This window comes from Condylura cristata, unplaced genomic scaffold (genome assembly GCF_000260355.1).
Source record: "Condylura cristata isolate star-nosed mole 26May11 unplaced genomic scaffold, ConCri1.0 scaffold00027, whole genome shotgun sequence".
NCBI classification, from domain to species: domain Eukaryota; kingdom Metazoa; phylum Chordata; class Mammalia; order Eulipotyphla; family Talpidae; genus Condylura; species Condylura cristata.
Window position 1 is genome coordinate 16,800,398 of NW_004567128.1, and position 23,362 is coordinate 16,823,759.

At 35.1% G+C, this 23,362-nt stretch overlaps 1 protein-coding gene across 1 annotated transcript in view; it reads right to left on the reverse strand.

Annotated features, from left to right (window-relative positions):
- The window catches only part of DMD (dystrophin), a 1,782,468-nt gene that overhangs the window by 1,209,243 nt on the left and 549,863 nt on the right, over positions 1–23,362 (reverse strand). The window contains exons 18-20 of the mRNA XM_012730297.1: positions 20,802–20,925; positions 9,319–9,406; positions 47–288 (exon numbers count right to left, since the gene is read on the reverse strand). Of these exons, the coding sequence (XP_012585751.1) occupies positions 47–288; positions 9,319–9,406; positions 20,802–20,925 (454 nt within the window). The remainder of the gene's footprint in view (positions 1–46; positions 289–9,318; positions 9,407–20,801; positions 20,926–23,362) is intronic.

Below are 23,362 nucleotides of genomic sequence, written 5' to 3' on the forward strand. Positions count from 1 at the left end.
CAAGAACTTTCTATTGATCATGCTCCAAGAGGAGGAAAGATCTTACCTTACAAATTTTTAACTGACTTTTAATAGCCGCTGGCTCTGATGTGGTGGTGGGTTGGGTTTTCAACCAATTTTCAGCAGTAGTTGTCATCTGCTCCAATTGTTGTAGTTGATTATAGAAAGTGATGATGTTGTTCTGATACTCCAGCCAGTTAAGTCTTTCACTTAGCAATTGGCAGAACTCGATCCACCGGCTGTTCAGTTGTTCTGAGGCTTGTTTGATGCTGTCAGCATTAACACCCTCTAGAAACATTTAAAAAAAAATACAGTCACTGAAGTCACAGACTGAAAAGATACTATCTGAAAACCAATGTGTTTCCAATTCAAAAGTATTTCATTTACAGGAATGATTTCAAACAAATTACTGACAAGCAAAGAAATAAAAGAACCAACATGATTTTTGATTACTGAATGCAAATTTTAGGAGATGTAGTGTATCAAAATGTATGAATGCAATAAAGTAGTAAATAAGGATACATGAGGTGAGATGTGGAACAGTAGAATATATTTAAATAAAAAGAAAAATTGTTGATGTTTTGATAGAGGGTGAAAGATAAACAACCTATTGCATGTTTCCAAATACATGGCACAAATCATGTGTATTATAAACATGTATTTCCCAAGTCTAACTTACAATTCAATTTTTAGGTGCATTTGGAAATCAATTGCTATGTTATTATATGTTTTTTTAAAAAAAGAAAAAAGTGAGAATTTATCCCAAAATAAGTAATCCTGTCTCAGCTTTAAAAAGTTGAGGCATACTACCCAAGGCTTCAAAGACAACAAATAACAGGGGAAAAAAAAAAAAAACAACTCTAATATGAATAAGTTTTTATTTACGTATGGGTAAGCTGAATCAGTTTTTACTATCATCTAAATCAAGACCAAAACAGGCAATGTCTATAAAGGTCAAAATGGAAACAAACACATTATCACCTTCTGGAGAACCTATGTATTCTGGAATATATGTCAAGTCTTTCAACATACGCTATCTCATTTAAGTTCTGCCACAATATGATATATGGCCATCCCAACTCAAACACCATGTATATATAGTATATATATAGCCCTACACACTGCATGAAAGTATGGCAACCTGATACTAAGGTAGGCATTAGCATATTTACTCAGAAGTTAGTTCACAAAATCTGGACCTTCTTATCTGTATATTATAGTGATTTATATAGTGACTTCCTTAATAAAAAAATCACATAAATATATTAGCATTTTTAAATATAGCTATGATGATACTGACATATTTCTTATATAGTTTTCTTGTGGAATATTTTAGTATTTCGTAGCCTCACATATTTCCACATCAATCTCAAAAGGGAACATAAACTCAATCTAGGATTCCTCATCTAGGTTCAAAATCTAAGGCGTAAAAAGATATAATGAAATACTAAGATGTCCAGGAGAATCTGCCTTATGAATGTTCATTTTCTTCAACTCTATGGCAATTTGATTTAGTTACTGGGCAAGTAAGTTATGAAAGATTCCAAAGGTCCTCTCCCAAATGATGTTTGTGGATTTGCTAGCTTGTACATGCTTCCCATTTTACTCTCAAAGATGTAAAATTGTGGATTTAAATTCAACACTGTACTAGTTTAGTCTCCTTCACTTTCCTCTATTCAAATACTCTAATTTTCATTGTGTTGTAACTGTGTTAAGTCACCAAACCGTATCTCTCAATTAATTTGAAAGACAACCCTGCCTTTACGAATTTCAAAATTGGCACTACACAGGATTACACTGGATAAGACAATCTTTGCAAATATTCTTGTCTACAATATTTTTTCTTCTTTAATATTTTTGAAAGAAAAATAAAGTGCAAAAGAAGACTATATAAATATCTTCACAGAAACAGTGATAAAAGGTGCTCTATGACTTACAGGAGCTAAACCTACTTCTAATGTCCATCTAATAGTTAAAAAAGCATTTGGTCTTGTTGAGACATCTGTATATGCCGTGTGCTATATTCTCTGTGATTAACTTAGTTTTGAGCAGTGAACAAGAACTGTACCAACATATTTTGGGGAGGATGCCACAAAGTTACCGTAGTTATAAAATGAAGGATTTTACACAGGATAAAACCCCAAAGTTTTAGTCATATGCACACAGTTTGGGGGTTGGTAGAAATATTATAAAATACTAAACTTACTGCTTGAAAATGAAGAGGAGACTTTGAAAAGTATATAGGGGAACATTTTAAATGATATTAGATAAACACTAAAAATTGGCCATGAGCTTTTTAAGAGAAATATTTTCAGTATATGTTAAGTAAGCACTGAGATGGCTAGCCATGGTAGTCTAAGTGCAAGATAGTCAGTTGAAAGATGCTAAAAGAAATTAAAGTTACTGATGCATTGTTTTATTTAATGTTTGTCTAAATGAAAAGGGGGCACAGAAATATGTCACTGCAACTGAGATGTGAAATATAAGAGGACCCATAGTGACTCAAAAAAAAAAAAAAAACAGGCTGTCAACAAAATATGAGCTGAAGAAGTGCATATATAGGATTTTAAAATAAATTATGTCAATAGCAATGAATTCATAAGAGTTCACTAGGGAAGCTTGTAATAGTTTGTTATTTATCAATACTCTTGAAATTGATGTATAATGGAAAACCACTCCATACAAAGAACAGAAACTTCTAGATGTCAGTGGCAATGAAATGACATTGTTCACAGAGAATCAGACATTTTTATGAAAAAAAATACATAATAATGTGTTAATTCACATTTGAATATGCTCCCTACTCAACTAATGTATAACCTGCTCCAAAGTATAGACACCTTAAAAAAAGACCATTGGCAGTATGTGACAGAGTTCCCAGCTTAGAGTAGACATGGAATAAATATCTTGTACTTATGATCTCACTGAACACCCAAGCCAACAGTTTACCTCATATGGATGTGAACATTAGGGAAGCAACAGCCATAGACACAAAAGGCCCAACACAGACATAGACACCTGCCTTCAAGTTTGACTGAAACTACTTGGGAGAGGGACTGAAGCACTGTCACATGCCACATTATTTAATCTAGGTGTCTTAAAATTCAATATACATGATTCAACCTCATGGTTTAATTGTCCACCGATTATCCTGTACTGTTGGTGATATTAAGAAACAGTCCCTTAAAACCTTGACAGAATAAATAAAGTTACTCTGTGTTTCCTATGTTGATATGCACATAGGAATAATTTTACTATTTTATATACAAATTTGCTGTATGTGTATTTCACAGAATTATGTTCTTTAATGTAACAAATGTTTTTGAGTTGTATGACCCCGTGCGTGTAAATATCTCCCAAGTTTTAAGTGCTAATCATTCGAACAACTGTTTTTTCTAATTTCTTTGGTAGCTACTTAAGAATACAAACACTAACTCACCATGTTATCAAGAACAATACTTATGGAAACCATTTTGTACTATCACGTTAGAATCTCAGGAATAATAGATCATAATCCATTCACATCTCATATTCTAAACAACACCTGAAATAGTCTATGAATAAATATATTGCACCCAGAGGAAATGGATCATTACTTAAAGTGCATCAATTAATTTTATTACTTGTGTACAGTGCATAACAGACTGTTAGAATAATTTTAATTGTGCACCACCTTCCCTGGAAGTACTTCAGAACTGCCACTTAAAGTGAAGTATTCCTCATCAAGTATATTCATCATTAGCCATGAAGCCAGGGTAGAATAATGTAAAACCTATGTTTTCAGAGCTCTTGAATTAGAAGAATATTTAGAGTGAACCTTAAAATAAAATTGCTAATAAACAGTCTCCTATTTTTGTTTCACATTAAGGGAGGGTCATCCCAAGTCCATTTGATAGTCACTGTAATAACCTCAATGTAACCAAAATTGATTCAGAGTCTCTGAAGATACTGTCTGAGTATAGTAGCTTAAACTGCAGAGGTTTTGTTGACCACAATGACTGGATACAATTGCAACAACTTTTTTTGAATATGAATATAGCTATCAATATATAAAATTCACTCTGAATATAATAAACACATTTACTAATATAACTCTCTTTTCATTTATCTCTAAGGCAACATCAAATTGTAAGCAAAAAAAAGTCAGCTATCCTACTCATGTTTGTGACAATAGTGACCACTGTGATCTACACACACACACACACACACACACACAGGCCCTTCCTATAGAAAAAGATGGGTCTGTCAATTAACAGCATTTGTAAGTGTGAACTGTGAGTAGAACATTACCCCAAATAGTGTGTAACCAACAGGAAAATAAATCAAATTACCTACAACTGAGGAAAGGGTAACAAGGGGAAGTGGGTGTCACAGCGGAAGGTGGAACACTATTATGGATAGTACTAATCCCATTTCACATTGGTGTACAGGCAGTTGCCACATTACTCTCCATAAAAAATGCAAATGGAAGAGTTAATGCCCCTGAAAATCCTTCCAACGAACTGAAGAAAAGATCATGAGAGGTTTGGCTTTGAGTCTAAAATATTTGTCATTGTCCATCTGACAAAATTTTGTTGCCTGAACTCATGACGTTCATGTGAGAGTTCTTGACTGAGCTGTCAACCAAACTACTGAATACAGAGTGTAGCAGTGAATATTACAGAAAAGAGGGCCCCTTGTCTGTGTTATTGGTATGCTATTTAATTACTATCCTAAGCAGACTTACTCTTAGGCATCAACTTAAATACTATAATCTAACACTCAGAGGATGATGGTTTTGAGATGTTCTTTTAGTCTAATATATTAATAATTACCACTTTTATTTAAACATTTCTTTAATGTGATTGTCTTCAGGCTCTTAATTAACACACAGGAAACTATCATTAGAAATTGAAAGTGAAGAACAATTTAATGTCGAAAACACCCCTACTGCTATTGGCTAATTATATTATGGTGTCTTTTTTGGAAATTGTGGTGAACTGAGCTAAGCGTAGATGTATTTTCAGATGAATGTCCTGAAGTAGTTTTTTTTGTTGTTGTTGTTCATTTTGATATTAATAAATGAACATTAGTGTTCATTTAACATCAATAAGGTTATACTGAGTCCAAAAAATGAAGAAAATACTTTAAGAATGACATCTAATGCTAAGTAGATGAGAACAAAGTAAACCTATGTTTAGGTATAAAACTGTTTCAGATTGTCCTGAAATCCCGTCATCTCACTCATACAGTGAAAATATTTTGTGTTATAGTAAGCAGAACAGTTAATAAATGTTCAAAAGATGTTCTTAAGGAAACAAAATTGATTAATGAATGATCAAAAGTATTTATACTGCAGCAAGATTCTTTGCCATAAATAGGTGCTAAGATTTTCTATATAACACGTTACATCATTTTTTTATTAAAGAAATTAAAAAAAATCTCAAATATGGCTGTATTGTACTTAAGAGAAATAAAATAACACTTTGGAAATTCCCATGGTAGTATAGTATAACAGCTACAGGAAACATAGACAGCTAGCTACCTGGTCCAGTCCATCATTTACTCTCACTAAAGTTCTAGGAAATTAACTTCTTGAGACTCAGAGTGCAGTCCTAATTTTCTATATCGATAATAAATTTTATAAAGATTTTATTTGTAAAAAATTTCCCCAAGAAAAGGTTTCTCTCCATTGTTTAATACTCTATCAAACTAACTTTCATAATTTTCTCACCAGCTGATGTTGACGTAGAAACTTCCAATTAATGTTATTTTAATCAAAAATAAAATCAAAAGAGAGACAAATCAATTTTAAATTGCACCAAATTACATCTCAAAAACTCCAGAGACATCATGTTTAGTTAACACTTTCGTTAGCTCTACAGCCTTTCTTTCTGTTGATCAGCAGTATCACCTACACTTTTCCAAAAGAGCTGGGACATATATAAAGACAATGTTCATGTACAGCTTTTAAGTTAAGGAATATATAGCCTCCCGTTTTGAGTTTAGAAATGTGCCATGCAAATAAGAATGTTTGCATATTTTTCAAAAATAATTCAGTACTGTAAAACGCTAACTTAATTTACTGTATTTTTTTATATTCTGCACATAACCCTTTGCTTTTGACAAAGTACAGCCAAAAGAAAAATTATCTTCCGATGACAATATCTTTCACGTAACCCAGCAAAAGGGACATGAGAAATCGCATTTTTAACACACACAAGAGTGTGCACCAGCACTGCAACACCAGCACAAGGGCGCCGCGGTGAACCTCTGCGCTTCCAACAACCCTAACGACCCACCCACCCCTGTCCTTTCCCCTTAAATTCCTCTAGAAAAGTGCCTTCTGGTACAACAAATTTTGTTTCCTGCATCTCCTACGTAGTGTACAAAATTAAGTTTCTCAGTATTTAGAAATGTCCAAACGTGACTAGGAAAACATGTCCAAATTATCATTTTGGGTGAAACTGCTATCAAATATAGGTGCTGTGGAAAACTGTTTGCATGTCTTAGATTTTCATTCACAGAAAATTTAAAAGAGGGGCTTCAAAATAATTCTAGTATTTTAGAATGTAATCTAACTTACAGTAAATTAGCTTAAGGAGAAAATTCAGTTTTCTGTGTATGTTTCTACACATACAACATACATTTTATAAAGTATTTTCTTTAAAATACAGTAATTACACATAAGCTATTCTCTTTACTTTTATGAGTATCTGTAAATGCTTTTATCATGGTAGGACACAAATGCAATGTTTATCTGTTTGAATAAGCTCCATAACAGAACACTGTACAAGAAGACTTTGTTTTGATATCATTTTTTGATGTGAAGATACCTGGTTGAAATGAATAGCCATTTACACAAGATCTTATATAAAGCATCTCATTTCAGTTCTCACTATCCTTTCTATGAAGAAGAAAAAATGTGTACATTTTTAACATGGCTATGAAATTTATTATAACTTCATAGCCAAACTTGAAAGAGGGGGGTATGGCCTTGTAAGCTTAAATGACTCACGGAGATAACTGCCGGGAAATAAGTTTAGAGAAACCTCGATTTGTCTTTCAGCTATGCACCAATAATCTCTATTTTGGGACTCTGAGCTCGAAGAGTTATAACAAATCATAGGTACTCTTGGCACTTACTGACTGCCTGACTTAACTCATAATTTGTGCAATCACACAATAAAAGTATGATGTAATTTCTTCCATGAAAGCCCACCGAAAACAAAGGAACAGAGAAGTTAGAATTTTTAAGTGAAATTTCAGTCATTCCATAATTATTTGACTGGAGCAGCAGAGCTATACTCAAGTTGTAGGCCAGATGTTAGTCTTAGTCATATCACTTAAACCATATATATTTTAAAATTTTACTCATTTATTTTTATGTAGAAGAACTGGGGTTCTGGCTGGAGGTACAGGGGGTAAAAGGTTTCACCAGAGACAGAGTGAACAGCACGACAGGCGGATGTACTGTAACACACTGCTGCAGGGAGCAGTGGCAGAGACAGGCGAGGTCTGCCACGCCATGTGGGTCAGCTCCCTGGCTGGGGCTCCAATCCGGCTGTCACTGTGAGAGCACTGAGACTTAACCACTCGGCCACCAGCGAGTCCCTAAGCCAAATTTTCACAGACATAAATGGGAAGCTTAAAATGTGGTCAACACAGACAGTCAATGAGATCGCCCCACATCAAATCAAACCCCTGCTCTTTATTACTCTTTGCTTTCTGGCCAGTTAGCACTTACCTCCATCCAGATCTATTGTTATTTTTGGACCCAAATTACCTATGTCATTTTGTCAATTACTGCCTTAACTTTGCTTCACTAAACAGAATTTAATAGCTTAATTAATATTTATTAAAGACCTGTGTATGTCCTGGTTTTTCCTCATTACCCCAAAAGAGCAATGAGGGCATTAATCTCAAAAAAGTTATTATCACTAACCATATGATCATTTTAATCCTGTATAGAGTTTTAATTACACCCCCCAAAAAATCAGCGCCTCCATTTATTAGTTCTAACTGCTTTCTTCCTAATTCAGTGTATGCTATTAATTGATCGAAGGTATGATATGCTTGATATTTAATTAAGAAATGAGGCCATTTAAAAGTACAGATTTTACATTGGCTTATTAAAATGAAAAGGCAATAATGTAGTTCCTACAGGGAAATTATGTAACAGCTACAAGAATATTTTTAGATCATATCATTTTATTTAGCAAGAATATGCTGTTATCAAACTCTTACCCAAACTCTACCCAGAAACACACATCTAAACAGCAGCCTTTTAGATTCTGCATTGTCTCTATATTCATGGACTTGTTAATAACCTCATCCTCAGCTGTCACATTTGCTTGTTTTTACTTTTAGCCAAATACCCTCAGTCACGGGGCTCATTAGAAGAAACTGAATTGATTTCCTGGGAAGATCACTGAACTTTTTAATGCTAACATGGCAATTAAGGTAAGGAATAATTCATACATGGAATTTATGGACCAGAATGCAAGCAGAGTCTGGCAAAAGTCAACGTGCACACCAAGAACATTTGTTACATTTGGTTATGACAGTCTTGTAAACCTATCCTTTGAAAAATGGCAAAAATCTTGGTTGGAAATAGCACATTTCCATGAATTACTTATATCTTGAAATGAATATAGTAGTCTAACAACAGTTTGAAAGATGTTTGTTTACAAATGAGGTCAATAACATGTTTTGTTCAGATAGCTTTTGTGGCATTAAGTGATAGCAAAGATTAATCTTCATAAATCATTGATAAAAGTTGTGTTGTCTCTGCTTTTACCTCTGTCAAAATAAGTTGAAAAAAAAAAGAAGAAAAAAATTCCCTGAGACATTTTTGAAATTAGTGCAAAAATGAAAAGCAACATAAAAATGTCAGGTATATTATTAACTAACAGATATGCTGATGAAGTCTTCCACGTAATTTTAGTCAGTGTGGAAAAATACATTGCAAGAATTATTTAAAATCAGTTTATAATCACTTTACATATATTATATGATTGCTTACATTTCCAATTATTTCTGCAAATGTTGTTTTCTGAAGTTATTTGGACAAATGCTAGCAAGATTTGCATTAAAATTGATTTTTCTGTAACAGATTGATAAAATATTCGACCACATCCCATTTTCTTGGACACCAAGTTGTATTTCCTCTAATAATTTTCTTAGTGTTAAGAAAGGATAAGAAAAAGCCCACAAACTGACTTTAATTTAAATTTGCATTCAGGAAGTGATTGTCTGATATAATTCAGCTGATAAATATGAACCTATGTGTTTATCAAATCCCTAAGAAGATTATCTAAATCAACTCCGTGTAATTACCATTCACCATCTGTTCCACCAGGGCCTGAGCTGATCTGCTGGCATCTTGCAGTTTTCTGAACTTCTCGGCTTTTTCTCGCTCTATGGCCTGCAGCATGATAACAAAGGTAAGTATTTCAACACAACGACTGTGAAGCTGCACAGTAATTATAACTTCTACTTGCCCTTTCAAGTCTAAAGATATTCTACTCTGTCAGCTTATCATGTGAATCTAAAGATTTCCCCTCAAGTTCCCAGGCATCAGAAGCATCATAATGGCAATGAAAGCACAAGTCACATCCATACTGAATTGCTATTTTTAATACGATTTCTACTTATTTTTCTTACCTAATAGTTTTAGTGCATTATAAGTCTGACAAACAAAAAGAACCAACAAAGACAAACAAGAGTAATTAAAGATAAAATGTCAGATCGTTAACATTTATCTTTTATATATGAACCACTGAAACTATTCATAACACAAGTATACATTCTGCACTAAAAATAAACTATAAAATTCAGCAAGCATATATAATGGGGAAAAGGACATTACTATAAATAATTGACAGTGTTTCCATTTTAAGAAAGTAAAGTCTTAGCATCAAAAGGACTTCTATTTTGTTCATTTCTCCTAGTAAGACTTAACTTTGAAAAAACATAAAATTATTTAAATGAAAAAAGAGCATTCAATGCAATTGAGTTCAGCTAGTAATGGCTCTACAAAGGAACCAGACATTTTAAACCTAAGGCATTAGAATTGCATTACTATAGTCATTGAGAAGATGGAGCTTTAATAATATATATTGTATGTTCTCAAACAAATTTTGCGCAGCAAAAGCTAGCACTTAACATATAAGTAATACTTCTTTACTAAACAAGAGCTTTATTTAAAAATTGAGTTTGTGCCAGGTGGTTATTTTACATCAGGCTATTTTTCAAAAATGTATTAGATCTACAGGCATCAAAACAAATATTCTCAGGTGCAATGCTGGAGCACAGGTGGTGGGATGTAACTGACACTTGCATTCTTTGCAGCACTGTTCTGCACAACTCCTTACAAGGACAGAAACAGTTGACATCTGTACTGTACAGTCAAGTAGGCACGAGCCACGTGGCCAGTGAGGGCTTATAACACAGCAATTATGAGTTAACTTTCACTTTAATTCAATTTAAAAACAAGACATATGTAGCTATAGAGACATAAATATGTAGATAATAAGGCAGCATCAGAAAACCTTTCAGAGAAGTAATGATCTATATTATTTCCCAAACACACCAACTGATGAGGTTGCTTGGCAAATTAGTCTACTAGATAATTTTAAATGCCTGAAAAGGTGCTCTAAAGAAAGGACTACTACTAAACAGAGGATACTATATATTTAATTTTGAACAGTTCACAGACCAGGATTATTGAATTCACAGCTTAATATGCAGAACACCAAAAGCAGTGACAGTTAACAAAATATGCTTCAATCAGAAAGCACATCACACATTAATTAAAATTTAGCAAAATAAATAGTGCATTAAAGCACTATAAAATGGCCTTGTTTAAAGGCAGTTATAACTTCACTGGAAAATAAACATTTTACATGATGCTGTCAAGGACAGCAAATCAAAATGCGGGTTTAGTACATCAGTCAGCAGTGCCAAAGGTGACACACGTTTGAACATTCTGGATTAAGTGTACTTGAAAGTTTCCATGAACACCAGATTCAATGTTTGGGGATTATATGGTCCCAGGAGTCCAGTTAGCAAGTAAAACTTCTAGGTATCTTGAATGTCAGTTGCACAAAGACATTACTGAATTGTTTATAAAACCTCTGAAAGTTCTAACTTTAAAGCTGACCTGGAAAATCCATGAAAATAAAGTTACCACAACATCGTGTTAAAGGTGAAGACCTTAGATGAAGTTTCAAAACTCAGATTCTCTCAACTTCCATCTTTGAAACGATCCTTAGCAACATATCAGCACATGTTTTCACATACTTTGAAGTTCATTCTCCACTGAAAGGTACATGCTATTTGTAAAGGGCATTTCATATTTTAGATCAGAAAAGTTAGCACATTCTAAGTCATGATATAGTACTTAGAACTACCAAGAACTACAGCAGGTTTTAGGGTGTTCTAGATTTGAACTGCATCAGAAAAAAAGTGAAGAGGAGGGACGAGATTGGTGAGACAGAGGGTAAACAATAAGTAAAAAAGATTTGTACTGTAACAAAATAGTGAAAAGAATGACAACAAACTGGTGTTTCCTGAATTAAACAGTTTTAAGAGTGATCACAGTGGTTTATCTTTTATCTTCACTACTTCCTTTTTTTCCACATGAAATTATATACAGAGTAGAATCAGAATATCATCCATTGCCTGCATGAATGATGAAAACAAATTATCCATAGCCACCTAAATGCCATGATCATCATCTCTGTATTCTGAGCGTCTGATAGACTAATCAACTAATTAGTGCTACTCACAAAGACACAAAACTATAACTGATTATGTCATGGGTAATATTTGGTATTGAATACCTTATTTGGTTTACCACATGACTACGATAATTGTAATATAAAGAATAACAATAACTACCACCACCATAGCTAAACAACAATCTGTAAAGTAGGAAAGGAAGTCATGAGAGATTTGTGGGATAACTGAAAACAGATATGACCATAATAAAAATGTAATTCTTTTCACTTTCCTTTAAATGACAACCTATGCACACTTACTAGATTTTATTATAAGTCTGCATGAGAAAAGCAACCAGCATCACTTTATACAGGCAAAAATTGAGCAGTGATAAGATTAAGTCCTATAACCAAGGTCACAGAAGTAGAAAGTTTAGATCAAATATTAGAACTCTGGTCATCTATTTACAAGCCCTTTCAAACATGCTGCTGCTTCTCGAGATATTTCAGTGAAGAATGATCACACAAATTTGAGCATACTGACCACAGTTCACAGAAAAGATGACCTAATAATTTGAATGCAGTCAGGGCTGCTACTCAAAACACTTAACTGTGAAGGCAGTATGAGCACCAAGACAGCAGAAGGAAGGTCTGATCACGGGGAGTGGACACTGACAATCTGGGGTCAGGCTGGCAACTCTGTGGAGGGCTCAATTACTATACCCTCTTGAGATGTCTATTATGTGCAAACTGAGTCTGGGTGCACAGATAAGAGATACAGGGCATAGAAAGAAGCAGTCAATGGTTTCTGTATGTCTGTCATGGGTTAGATGATGCATAGGTACCAGTAATAGCATCACCCTGAGGAGAAGAATTGGAAAAGAAAGAGAAATGTTGTCATAAATATATCTTGAAGAATATGAAGACAGTGAAGAGCCCAGAAAACATGCTATTTCATATACAGCATAGGCAACGGGTTAAAAGTGCATGACGTTAGGACAGCAAGGAGGCCAGTATAGAAAGTAATGAAAATAACATTTGGGAGCCACTCTGCTCTGAGGGGCCTCTGCTGCTTACTAGCTGCTTGACATTTGGAAAGTGATTCAAACTTTGGGAGTCACAATATTTTCTATGTGATATAACAATAGAGATACTTATCCTTAAGGAATTCTGAGGAGATTCAAGGAGGTGCTTCAACTCAGTTACTTCCCAAACTTGGCAAACTGTTACCAGTAATTTGGGAAGCCATAATGAATTACACTGTGATGAATGGGATGGTATAAGCTGAAAACGCCCCAGAGTGACGCATGTGTTCACTCTAATGAAGGAGACACGGACGCCCTTTAAAAGCAAACTTAGGAAAAATGTTAGCCGCAGATTACCTTGCAGCATCTCTGCTTAAAGAAATGTGTGATAAGTGTACAATAACAACATATAAAGTGCTCAAGAAATTGGCTGAATAAACACCACTAAAACTCCCATTTAGCCTGGATCTGGTTAAGCATACACTTGCCCTCAAATGAAATACATATTTGATCCAAAATGTTTGAAAATAGTTTGGATTAGCTGTTGCTAATGTTTCTACCTTCCCATATTTTCTCAAAAGATATGTAAAAAGTACAGAAAAAAAAGCAAAACAGAAATCACACAACAACAAAAAACAAAATCTGAAGAGAAACCTAGTTCGGGAGCGCATCCTTTATTTTATAGAACGGCATGCCACCCAGGAGGAAAAGGGTGTCTATAGCCCTATGCTGCAGTGGGTCAACAACCCCTGTTAGAAAAAAGGAAACAACCCACCTTCACACATTCCCCCTTACTCAGTTCTGTCAAAACTACCACTACTCACATTCCCATTAGCTGCCAGGCTACAATAATCAATAGTCGACCCTTGGGTTTGTTTGTTGTCATATTTTGAGTCAGAGGGCACTCAGAAAACTCTTGGAACTATTTCTTGACTTGGAGATCCAGACTACAAGCACAGAGTGTGCATCCCACCTCAGGAAGTGTCTTTACCCACGCTCCCCTGTCAGCGCCACCTCATCTTGCTGACCTCTAAATTTAGCACACTCTAGGGCTCCAGCTATATTTCTATTTGTTCACACCAAAATCTTAGAACCCTCTTGACTTTGCTTTCTCTCCAAGCCAGCATTCAATCCATCAAAAAATCCTGTTGACTCTAACTGCAAAACACATCCAGAAAGTGATGCTATATTTCCACGCTCACTGTTACATGAGTCGAAAAACCCCATTATCCTTCAGAGATCTGGGTGTCTCAAAATAGCATAGTAAATGGTATTTCTGCTTCTCCCTCTGCTCCCTGATGACATTCGCAACACAGCAAAGAGAGAAAGCCAGAGCAGCAGAAGTCAACTCAACTCTCAACAGCTTCCCTTCTCATTCTGAGGAAAGCCAAAACCCTAAACATGGCCCCACCTGATCTTCACCCCTTAAATTCTCTGACCTTTTCTTCTGCTAGTAAACACCCTGATTATTTGGTTCCAGCCACAATCTTGTTATTGTGCAATACATTGCAAGCACAGAACTGTTTCAGGGGTGTGCACTTACTCCTCCCTCTGCGTATGATGCCCCCACTTCAGGTGTCTCTAAATTTCTTTTAGATCTTTCCTTAAATGTCACTTTTTCAGGGAGACCTTTTACTGTCAATCTATCTAAACACACACACACGTCCCACTGCTCACTCCTTCTTTCCTTTATCTTTGGCATTTATTAGTAACATGCTCTATGTTTTATACATAAATCTTGTTTAATTTTCATCTTCCCCACTGGACTATAAATTATGTATGTTGAGGTTTCCTTGTGCATTCCCTTCTTTGGGCCATCTCCAGTGCCTAAAAGAGTACCTGGTGCACGGTCAACACATAAAGGTGAGGGCTGTGGGAGCGGAATGCCTCCACATGCAATGCTGGCATTTCTCTCAACCACCCATGGCTAAAATGTGCTATGACAGGGTCAATAAGTAACACACCCCAGTGACATACAATGGTTGTAAACCAGACCATGAAGATTAGTGCTGTGAATTCAATGAAGCCAGATTAAATGGAAGCCTTTTAGGAACTGCAAATAGATTTAGAGTTAGATACAACAGTCTGCTTTCCAACAGGACTGTTATCAAGACAGATATGCAGATAGAAACAGACAGAACTACAGAAATGCAGTTAAACATGTATGTATGTATATCGGCTTCCTCCTTGTTTTCAAGTCCAAGTATCTAAATCCTCTTCAACCAGGATACAGGATGCTTCTTACAGACTTAAGTACTGACAGCTGAAACTACCCCTTTGGAATCACCTTGCTCACAAAGCCATTTCTGACCTTGACATTATTATCTCTATTGTTCTTCCTCCGAAAACACTCACAGCTTTTTTTGTATGTGTTTGCTTCTGTACACATCTCTGTTTATCACACATGTACATGAGTACATACATGCATGCATATTAAAAAGTAATCTTAAAAAGTATATCTTATAATGGAAGACAGACATAAATATTTACATGTATATATTAAATACTCAATATATCAATTCAGGATCATATGATCAAAGATACTATTGAGGTTTTGAATTATCTAGTATATATAATTCAAGAAAAATGCAGATGCTAAAAACATCATCAGTGAACCATTTCATTAGGAATGGAATCTATTGTTAATTATAATGTATCATGGGCTCACACAAATTCACAGAGATCATCAGGGAATTATCAACTTTGAACTATATAACTTAAAGTAAAAGGCAACTGAGTTAAATAACATATAAAGAAAAAAGAAGCCATAAAAAACTTTTAAATAAGAAAAAAGGAAGTTTACTAATTCTTTAAAAAGTTGATTAAAAATACTTTATGACCTCTCTTCCTCCTTCTGTATCAGCATCTCTTCAAAGCCTCCTCTTTCATGGCATCTTCTCTAATTAATATGAAACTAAGTTCCAGATTCCCCAGAGTACTACCCTGACTTTAGAAGCAATTAATTTTCTATTCACTTAACATTCTATAATGAAGTCCTGCCCTTTGACAGAAAAAGTAATTTATTCACCCAAATGTTTATTCAAAAGTAGTCATATCCTTCATATTGGTATCACAGCCTGCCTTAAAATGTGCTTGCATAAGTGAAAAAATCACTGATTCACACAGTCAAATATTAATTGTATCAAATAACAGGCACTCTATTAGGTACTGAGATTTTGAGACCAAATTAAGCCATACCAACATCACACAATCAAAACCTAACAAATTAAGTTCCTGTCAGTTCTTCATTTCCAGAAAGCGACTATCTAATACAACAATTAACAGGAATCAGTTCAATAGAAACAAATTAGATCATGGTAGGTTGAATGAAGCATGGAAACACCAAATTTGCCGAGGTCTTCCAGTGAAAGGCCATTATGAAAATGCCTGTAGATGACTAGCAAAGAAGCGTAATCTGTGGTATTAGTGAGGATGAGAGCTACCTGGTCATTGGGGTGGTTTGGATAATAGCATTTGGGTCTGCATTGATACTTGAGTACAAGGTAGTAATGCTTTTGTCTTAATCCAGCAGTTATGAAGTGACTTTGTTTGATGTTGGCATTCTGAGCTATTGTTTAGAAAGAGACAGAGAACCTCACAGATGAGCTGTAAGCCCTAGTAAAGCATGAGGCAACTCCAAAGTTAACTTAATTGCCAAGTGTGTTTCCTTCTCAAATGAATATAAACAGAGGCATAACGGGATAATAGTTAAGTTTTAATAAGTTCCTTTTGACAGAAGTTATGTGAAATCTTGTAAAAGAATATAACATTAGTGGCAGGGAAGCCAAGCTAGGGACTGTCATCTTAAACAGAGGGAAGCCACAGTATTAGCTTTAATCAGGGCTGTAGTAATGGAAATAGAGAGAACTAGACATCTCCGAGAGCTGTTAGGGAGTAAGATTAATTGAACTGTCAAAGAGTGGACTCATGTATGTAAGAAAATATGTAGATAGCCCAGTAAGCCTTTAGTTGGAGATTAGGCTGCTAAAAGAGGGAAAGGGCAGAAAAAGAATAAAAGAAAATTAGGTAGTTATAATACAGCTTAGCTAAGATTTCAGGTAAACGTTCAAATCTGTGTGACGATCAAATACTTTTTTGGGATTTAAGGAAAAGATGTGAATTAAAAATACCTGGTTGAGGGTCACAGAAAATAGGTGTTATTTAAGTGGGAAGGAATATCAATGATCCAAAAAAGAAAAACAAGGGACGGACTATAGACTGTCAACATTAAAGGAAAAATTAGCTGAAACAAATGACCAAAAACATAAAAAAGAAGGTAACATATAGGTAGTGGTATGCCCTAAGCTCAAGGAAGACAGAATTTCATAAGGAAAAGAGAGGTCAACAGGATATAGTCTTATAGAGAAGTTGAGTAACATAAGTCACAAAGCATTCATATGCGTTTACAATATAGGAGTTTTCTCAAGGATAGAAAAATTACCTATTGAAAAGCTAATGATAAAATCACAGGAAACTGGGAGAGACTGAGTATATGGCTGTGCCACTGAATGCGAACAGGCTCCTTAGTAAGACAAGGAGACTATGAACAAAATACCCTTATCATGAGAGATACTATTTTAACCAAAGCAGAAGACAAAGTGGGGAGAAATTTCAGTGATCCATGAAAACCTGAAATAACTATTGAGAGAAATGGAGGACCAACTAAATTTATGAGGGATATACATAAAGCTTATAAAGAAGTACTTATGACCATTAAAGTATGTTATTTTAAAAATAGAGTAATGACTGGCAATGAAATAGTTACAGTATGGTGATGCAAACAGGTAGATGAATTGAAATGAAAGAAATGAAAGCCTTTGGATATAACATGCCAGTACACATGGGCTGAGATTAAGGATCAAGGTATAACTTGAGCGGAAAAGATCATGAACCTGAGGTTATCATCTTTAATGACAAAGGAATGTAATAGATGGTGAATGATAGTGACCATTTGACATGAAATACAAGAGAAGAGATATTTTGACATGAAGAGCCCTACATTTGGAACTGGTCCTGGCAAATGAGAAAACCAGCCATTCAAAGGAGCGGGGATATGAAAGAGTCACTAGTCTTAGTGCTGTTTCTTGGGATTCAAAGCAGTTTCTATGTCTGAATAGGGGGGAAAATATGTAAGACATCCAGCTTGTCAGAATGCACAGAGAGAAAGTGTAGGAAGGCATGATGGAAAGGCAGCGAGGCAGAGGAAACAGTGTGCAGAGGCAATCAGAGAGACAGATGCAAGAAATAAAGGATGAATAAAGGTACTCATTTTCTAGCGGGTAAACACAGATAACATACAGGAGAAATGTAGAATTAATTGGTTTGAAGCTTTCCAGCAGAACTTAAGCATGTATTGATTTGGCTTGGGTATAAGCAAACACAGGTCCCATAAAGAACTCAGGACCTGTGAGCCTTGGTAGGGAGTCTTTCAAGAGAACATACCACATATGGGTCCCAGATTCTCAGATACATCAATTCAACCTGTGATCAGAAGAGCTTGTGATGTTGTTTAATTATTAATTGCTCAATTCAATAAGTTGAATAGCTAGACCTGTTGTTTCAGCTAACAATTCTAAAGGACGGTGGTATTAACAAACTAAGAAAAGTAACATCGCATAGTCTAAAGTCCCAGGTTGTGCCCTTGAGCATTGCATTTAAATAGTAACGTGCATACAAATCATCTCTGGCTCTAGTTCAAAAGTAAATTCTCATCCATTTATTCTGAGAGCCCATATCTGTAACAAGTTCATAGATGATACAGTAAATAGTTATCCAGTGGCCACACCTTGAAGAAAAATGTTCCCCAGAACTCAGCTTTTATGTGTATTGCGTAGAAAAATAACATTGTATTAGGTTTAAAAGTATGTACAACTGAACTGATAATGTTCTTGGGTACTCTAGTTGGCTAAAAACACTTGAAAGTAATATATCCATGAAGGACTCAGTTAAAGAAAAAAAAAGGAGGGTAATATCTAGCCATTTTTAATGGACGCTGAGAAATTAATTAATGTCACTCAAGTTCATGAGATGAGCCTCCCATGTGTTCAAAATAACCTACCTAAGCTGACAGATGAAGAAGCAAGAAAATTAATGTACACCTAAACTACACATCTATCATCATTAACATGTATGTCTCTCAAGGATTTTTACTACATATACATTATATTGAGCCTGAAGGAAATGTCTGGGTAAATCATCAAGTACTTATTTTAGAAAGCAATTAAAAATGATGTAGTTATTTCAGAAAATCAGAGAAGTTGGTAAAGGTGACACACGAGAAATCAGACAACCACTCAACCTATACTGTACTTTTTTTTTTAAAGCACTTTTAGTTTGTCATTGCTGACACTATTGATTACAAGCAAATTGTTTCTAGGTAACCATAGGATAACAGGGGATATTTGAATTTATATTACAGAAATGCTAGAATTCAATTGTTCTACTTTATCAAAGTTTTCAAGATACAGAAATAGGAAAGCAAGTAAGTAGATTATCTAGACCAAAAAACCCCAAAGAATCAGGTAATCAAAAAATGCCCAATATGATTCAACTTTCAGTGGTGAAAAAATCACGTGAACTTTGAAGTGTAAATAGAACACATCTTCTCTAAGTGTTTTTCTCTCATAAAATTTCCCTCAAAAACTGTAAAAAATAAGGTAAGAAGGTATCTTCAAGTAGTATGCTTTGGATTAAGAAATATTTCTCATTTTCCAGTATTTACTACATACTATTCTGCAATTTAATTTTATCATTAATGACTGAATATTTTATTCTGTCAATGTATGTGTAAATATTTAGGATACATATAAATTACCTGCATAACTGTCAAGCAAATCTTATTTATTTTAGTGGAACTAATATATTTCTTAAAATAATTGAAGGAAGGCATATTTCATTTTTTAAATGTGCTACTTTTTAAATTATTTATTTAAAATTTCAGTTTAAATTTAAAATGAAAACATCAACAATATAATCAGGTTCGATTTCCAGAAACTATAAGTCTATTATAATTTTGATTGGATATCTTATAAAGCTAATAAGAAATTTTAAATAACTTCCCAATTTATAAATATATTAAATGCAGTGAACTGCTGATGAAATTATCTATTTCCCTCAAGCAGTTACAAAAATAGATTATGTTCTCCTAGATCTTCCTCATTTTCCAAAAGTTTTAACACCAGAGCAAGTACTAGCTTGTAGCTGAACTGCTGTATCTGTAAAAACCTAGTAGATTTTATAATTTCTGAAAGTGAATGCTCAAAAGATAAAGTAGAACTAATACACACAAGTTCATTTACTTGATAATTAGAATATGTTTCTTTAGCCTGTCAACAGAAGATTTTACCTGTTAGAAATTCTTTCACTTACTATTGTCAATTATATACCAAAAATGGATGAATGACACTGAAAAAGTTGAAAAATCAAAGCCCTCATAATGTTCCTGAAGATAAAGCAGCTCTAATTTAATTAATAAAAATCCCTATTGTGAAGGATAAAACTATGTTTCAGTAGAGACTAAAATCAAGGAATCACTTTAAGCTATAAATAAATACTGGAAAAGGCTGGACCTATTTTAATAATGTTAATGTAATACATAAATACCTGGAAAAGACAAATTCTTGATTCTGTGATGATTCATCACAAGCACTAAGGACTGTAAAGAATAACTTTTCGATGATAGTGAGAACGCAGGGATGTTCCTAAGTACTATATTTCTAAATATCTATTCTATTCTGCAACAGCTTGCTAAGTTCCAGCTTTGAGGTGACAGAGCAATATATGAAGGGAAATCAAATTGAGTTCATGTTATAAAATTGTTAATTTACAGATAAATAACAAAAGTTAAAGGAGATTTATGAGAAGCATTCCTGGTTGGTCACAGCAAAACTAGGAAATATTGTTCTAGTCTAAACTTTGATTTTGCTTGACCCATAAAACATACTTTAAAGATATATTCAAAAGCATTCTATCATATTGGTTTTAACTTTTTCAACCAACAGAATCAGAATACAAAGCATGGAGCTTACAAGAGGCAAAACTTAGGAAAATATTTGAAAATTAAGGCATAACCTACTTTGACTTTTTCTTTAAGGTCTGAGAAGTCTCCTTCCTTCCGAAAGATTGCAAATTCGGGACTTTGCAATGCTGCTTCTGAACGAGTAATCCAACTGTGAAGTTCAGTTATATCAACATCCAGCCTAAGACAGGAAAGAATAAGGGTTATCATTTCCTGATTATTGCTTTCTTCTATATGGAAAAAAAAAATCTATCCACATTTGTCATTCTTGTCCCAATCTGAGACTCTTGCCTGATGTCTGTATTACCATTAATAACATTGCTATTCCCGTTGTCAAGGAGGCTGAAATTTTGGAGTCAGTTTTGATCTAGAGTCTGCTGAGCACGGGGCTCACTGTATTTATCTCAGTGCAGCAACCACCGCAACAGCCTCTCCTATAAAATACTACTTATCCTTTGCTTGAATGTTTGCATGGGTTGAAAAATTATTACCTCCTAAGATCATCTTCTGTTTGGAATGTATTTACAGTAACAAAAAAAAAAATCCTGTTGGAGACCTCTGATATCCATGCCCTTGGGAATTGGGAAATCTCCACCCATGCTGAGTCTGGGTATGACCGTGTGACTTGTTGTGGCAAGGAAGAGTAAAAAGCAGCAGACTGCGGCCTGGTAAGTGCCTGCTTGCATGCAGTCCTCTCAGAATACATTCTGAAAATGCGATGGCTATAAAAGAACCCAAACAACCCTTCAAAAAAAGGAAATAATTCAGGAGAAGAAAGATAACGATCAAACAGTGTCATTTACATTGGAAATATAAAGAACCTAAACAGAGAGTATACACAGGAGTAGAGATGGGTGAAAACAGAGTGGGGAGGGAGGGCAGTGGACCAGGCCAATGAACCACTGGTACCTTGAGGGCGGCGACACTGTGGTATGTGCATCTGAAAGGGTGCAGGGGTACCCTACACTTCCAAAATGCCAACAATAAAAAATGTTTCCTCAATAAAAATAAATGTATGCCAAAAAAAAAAAAGGGATAAAGCAAACCCTAGAAATCTGATTGTAGAATGAGGCTACCAGAAGGGGAGGATATACAGCATGGAAAAAAAAATGGAGGGGAAGCAGCTCAGTGGACTGAGGTGGAGGACTGTCAGCGCTTCGGTGGAGGGTGTAGGTGCGTGAAAATGCATCCCTCAATCAAACACAGCAGTGTGAAGCAACATAATCTCAGTAAAAGAACAAGGGACTAGGATGATGGCCCACAGGTGAACTACTGGTGGGAATTTTAACATGAACTGCACCTGAGAAAGCAACCATTGTATAAAAATAAAGAATGATGTAAACCATATATAAATTAAATTTAAAAAACAGGCAACCGAATATACAAAATTAAAAAAAAAAAACACTCATTTCCATGTATTTTTTTCACTTTTAATACTTTCACAAGACCATAGTTAATGATCTGACCCACAATAAGTGACCCACAACGGGCCTCTGCAAACTCAGAATCAGCCCTTTACTATATCCCTAATCATTATGCACCTCATTTAAGTAACACTCTATGTTCTGCACTTAATGTACTTCAGCATGTTTTTATACAGCCTATCTGTTAACTCCAGTCTAAATGTATCCAGATAAACCTCCCCTATTTCTGTCTTACTAAGAAAGGATTTTTTTTATCCTATATTCATAAGATTTCTCTCTTCAACCTGTAGATGAATACCCTGTCGTATGTTTTAAAGTATATCTTAAAATCTCATCTTTGTAATTTTTGACTAACATGAAAGTAACAATTTTCCATCCTTTACAAAAGGATCCTCTACTCATCACAAATCCCTAAAACAAAAATTTGTTAAAGTCCCATGGAGCAAGAACAACCTCTAGTTTTAGTGTTTTTAATATGTGAAGAAAGGATTCATGGGCTCTCCCTGGTGGCACAATGGGTTAAAGAATAGCACTATGAACAATCACAGCCACTTTAGCATGAGTTCGATACCCTGGCAGGGAGGTGACCCACATGACAAGAAGACCTCTCCTGACCCGCCCACTGTTCCCCTTAGCAGTGTGTTTCATCAATCTGCCTGTTCTGCTCCCCACTCTGTCTCTGGTGAATCCCCTCATCGCCCCTGCACCTCCGGCCTGTACCCCAGTTCTGTATGCATAAATAGATAAATTTTAAAAATGAAAGAATTCTAGCACTCCCTGGTGGCACAGCGGGTTAAAGCACTGCACTGAGAAGCTAACGCAACTTCCGCATGAGTTCAATTCCTGCCAGCCCCAGAGGTGACCACATGGCGCGGCAGACCTCTCCTGGCCCACCCACTGCTCCCCTCAGCAGTGTACTTTGTCTATCTGCCTGTTCTGCTCCTCGCTCTGTCTCTGCTGAAGCCTCTCACCACCCCTCAGCCTCTGGCCTGTACCCCAGTTCTGTATGTACAAATAAATAAATCTTAAAATGAAAGAATTCTTTAATCTGCAAAAAGTCAATTCCATTTTTTCTCATAATACCTTCCACATTCTGTAAATCTCATAGTGTCGAAAAGTGTGGTGTATATATATATATATATATATATATATATATATATATATATATATGTATGTCTGTCAGACTAGTTACCT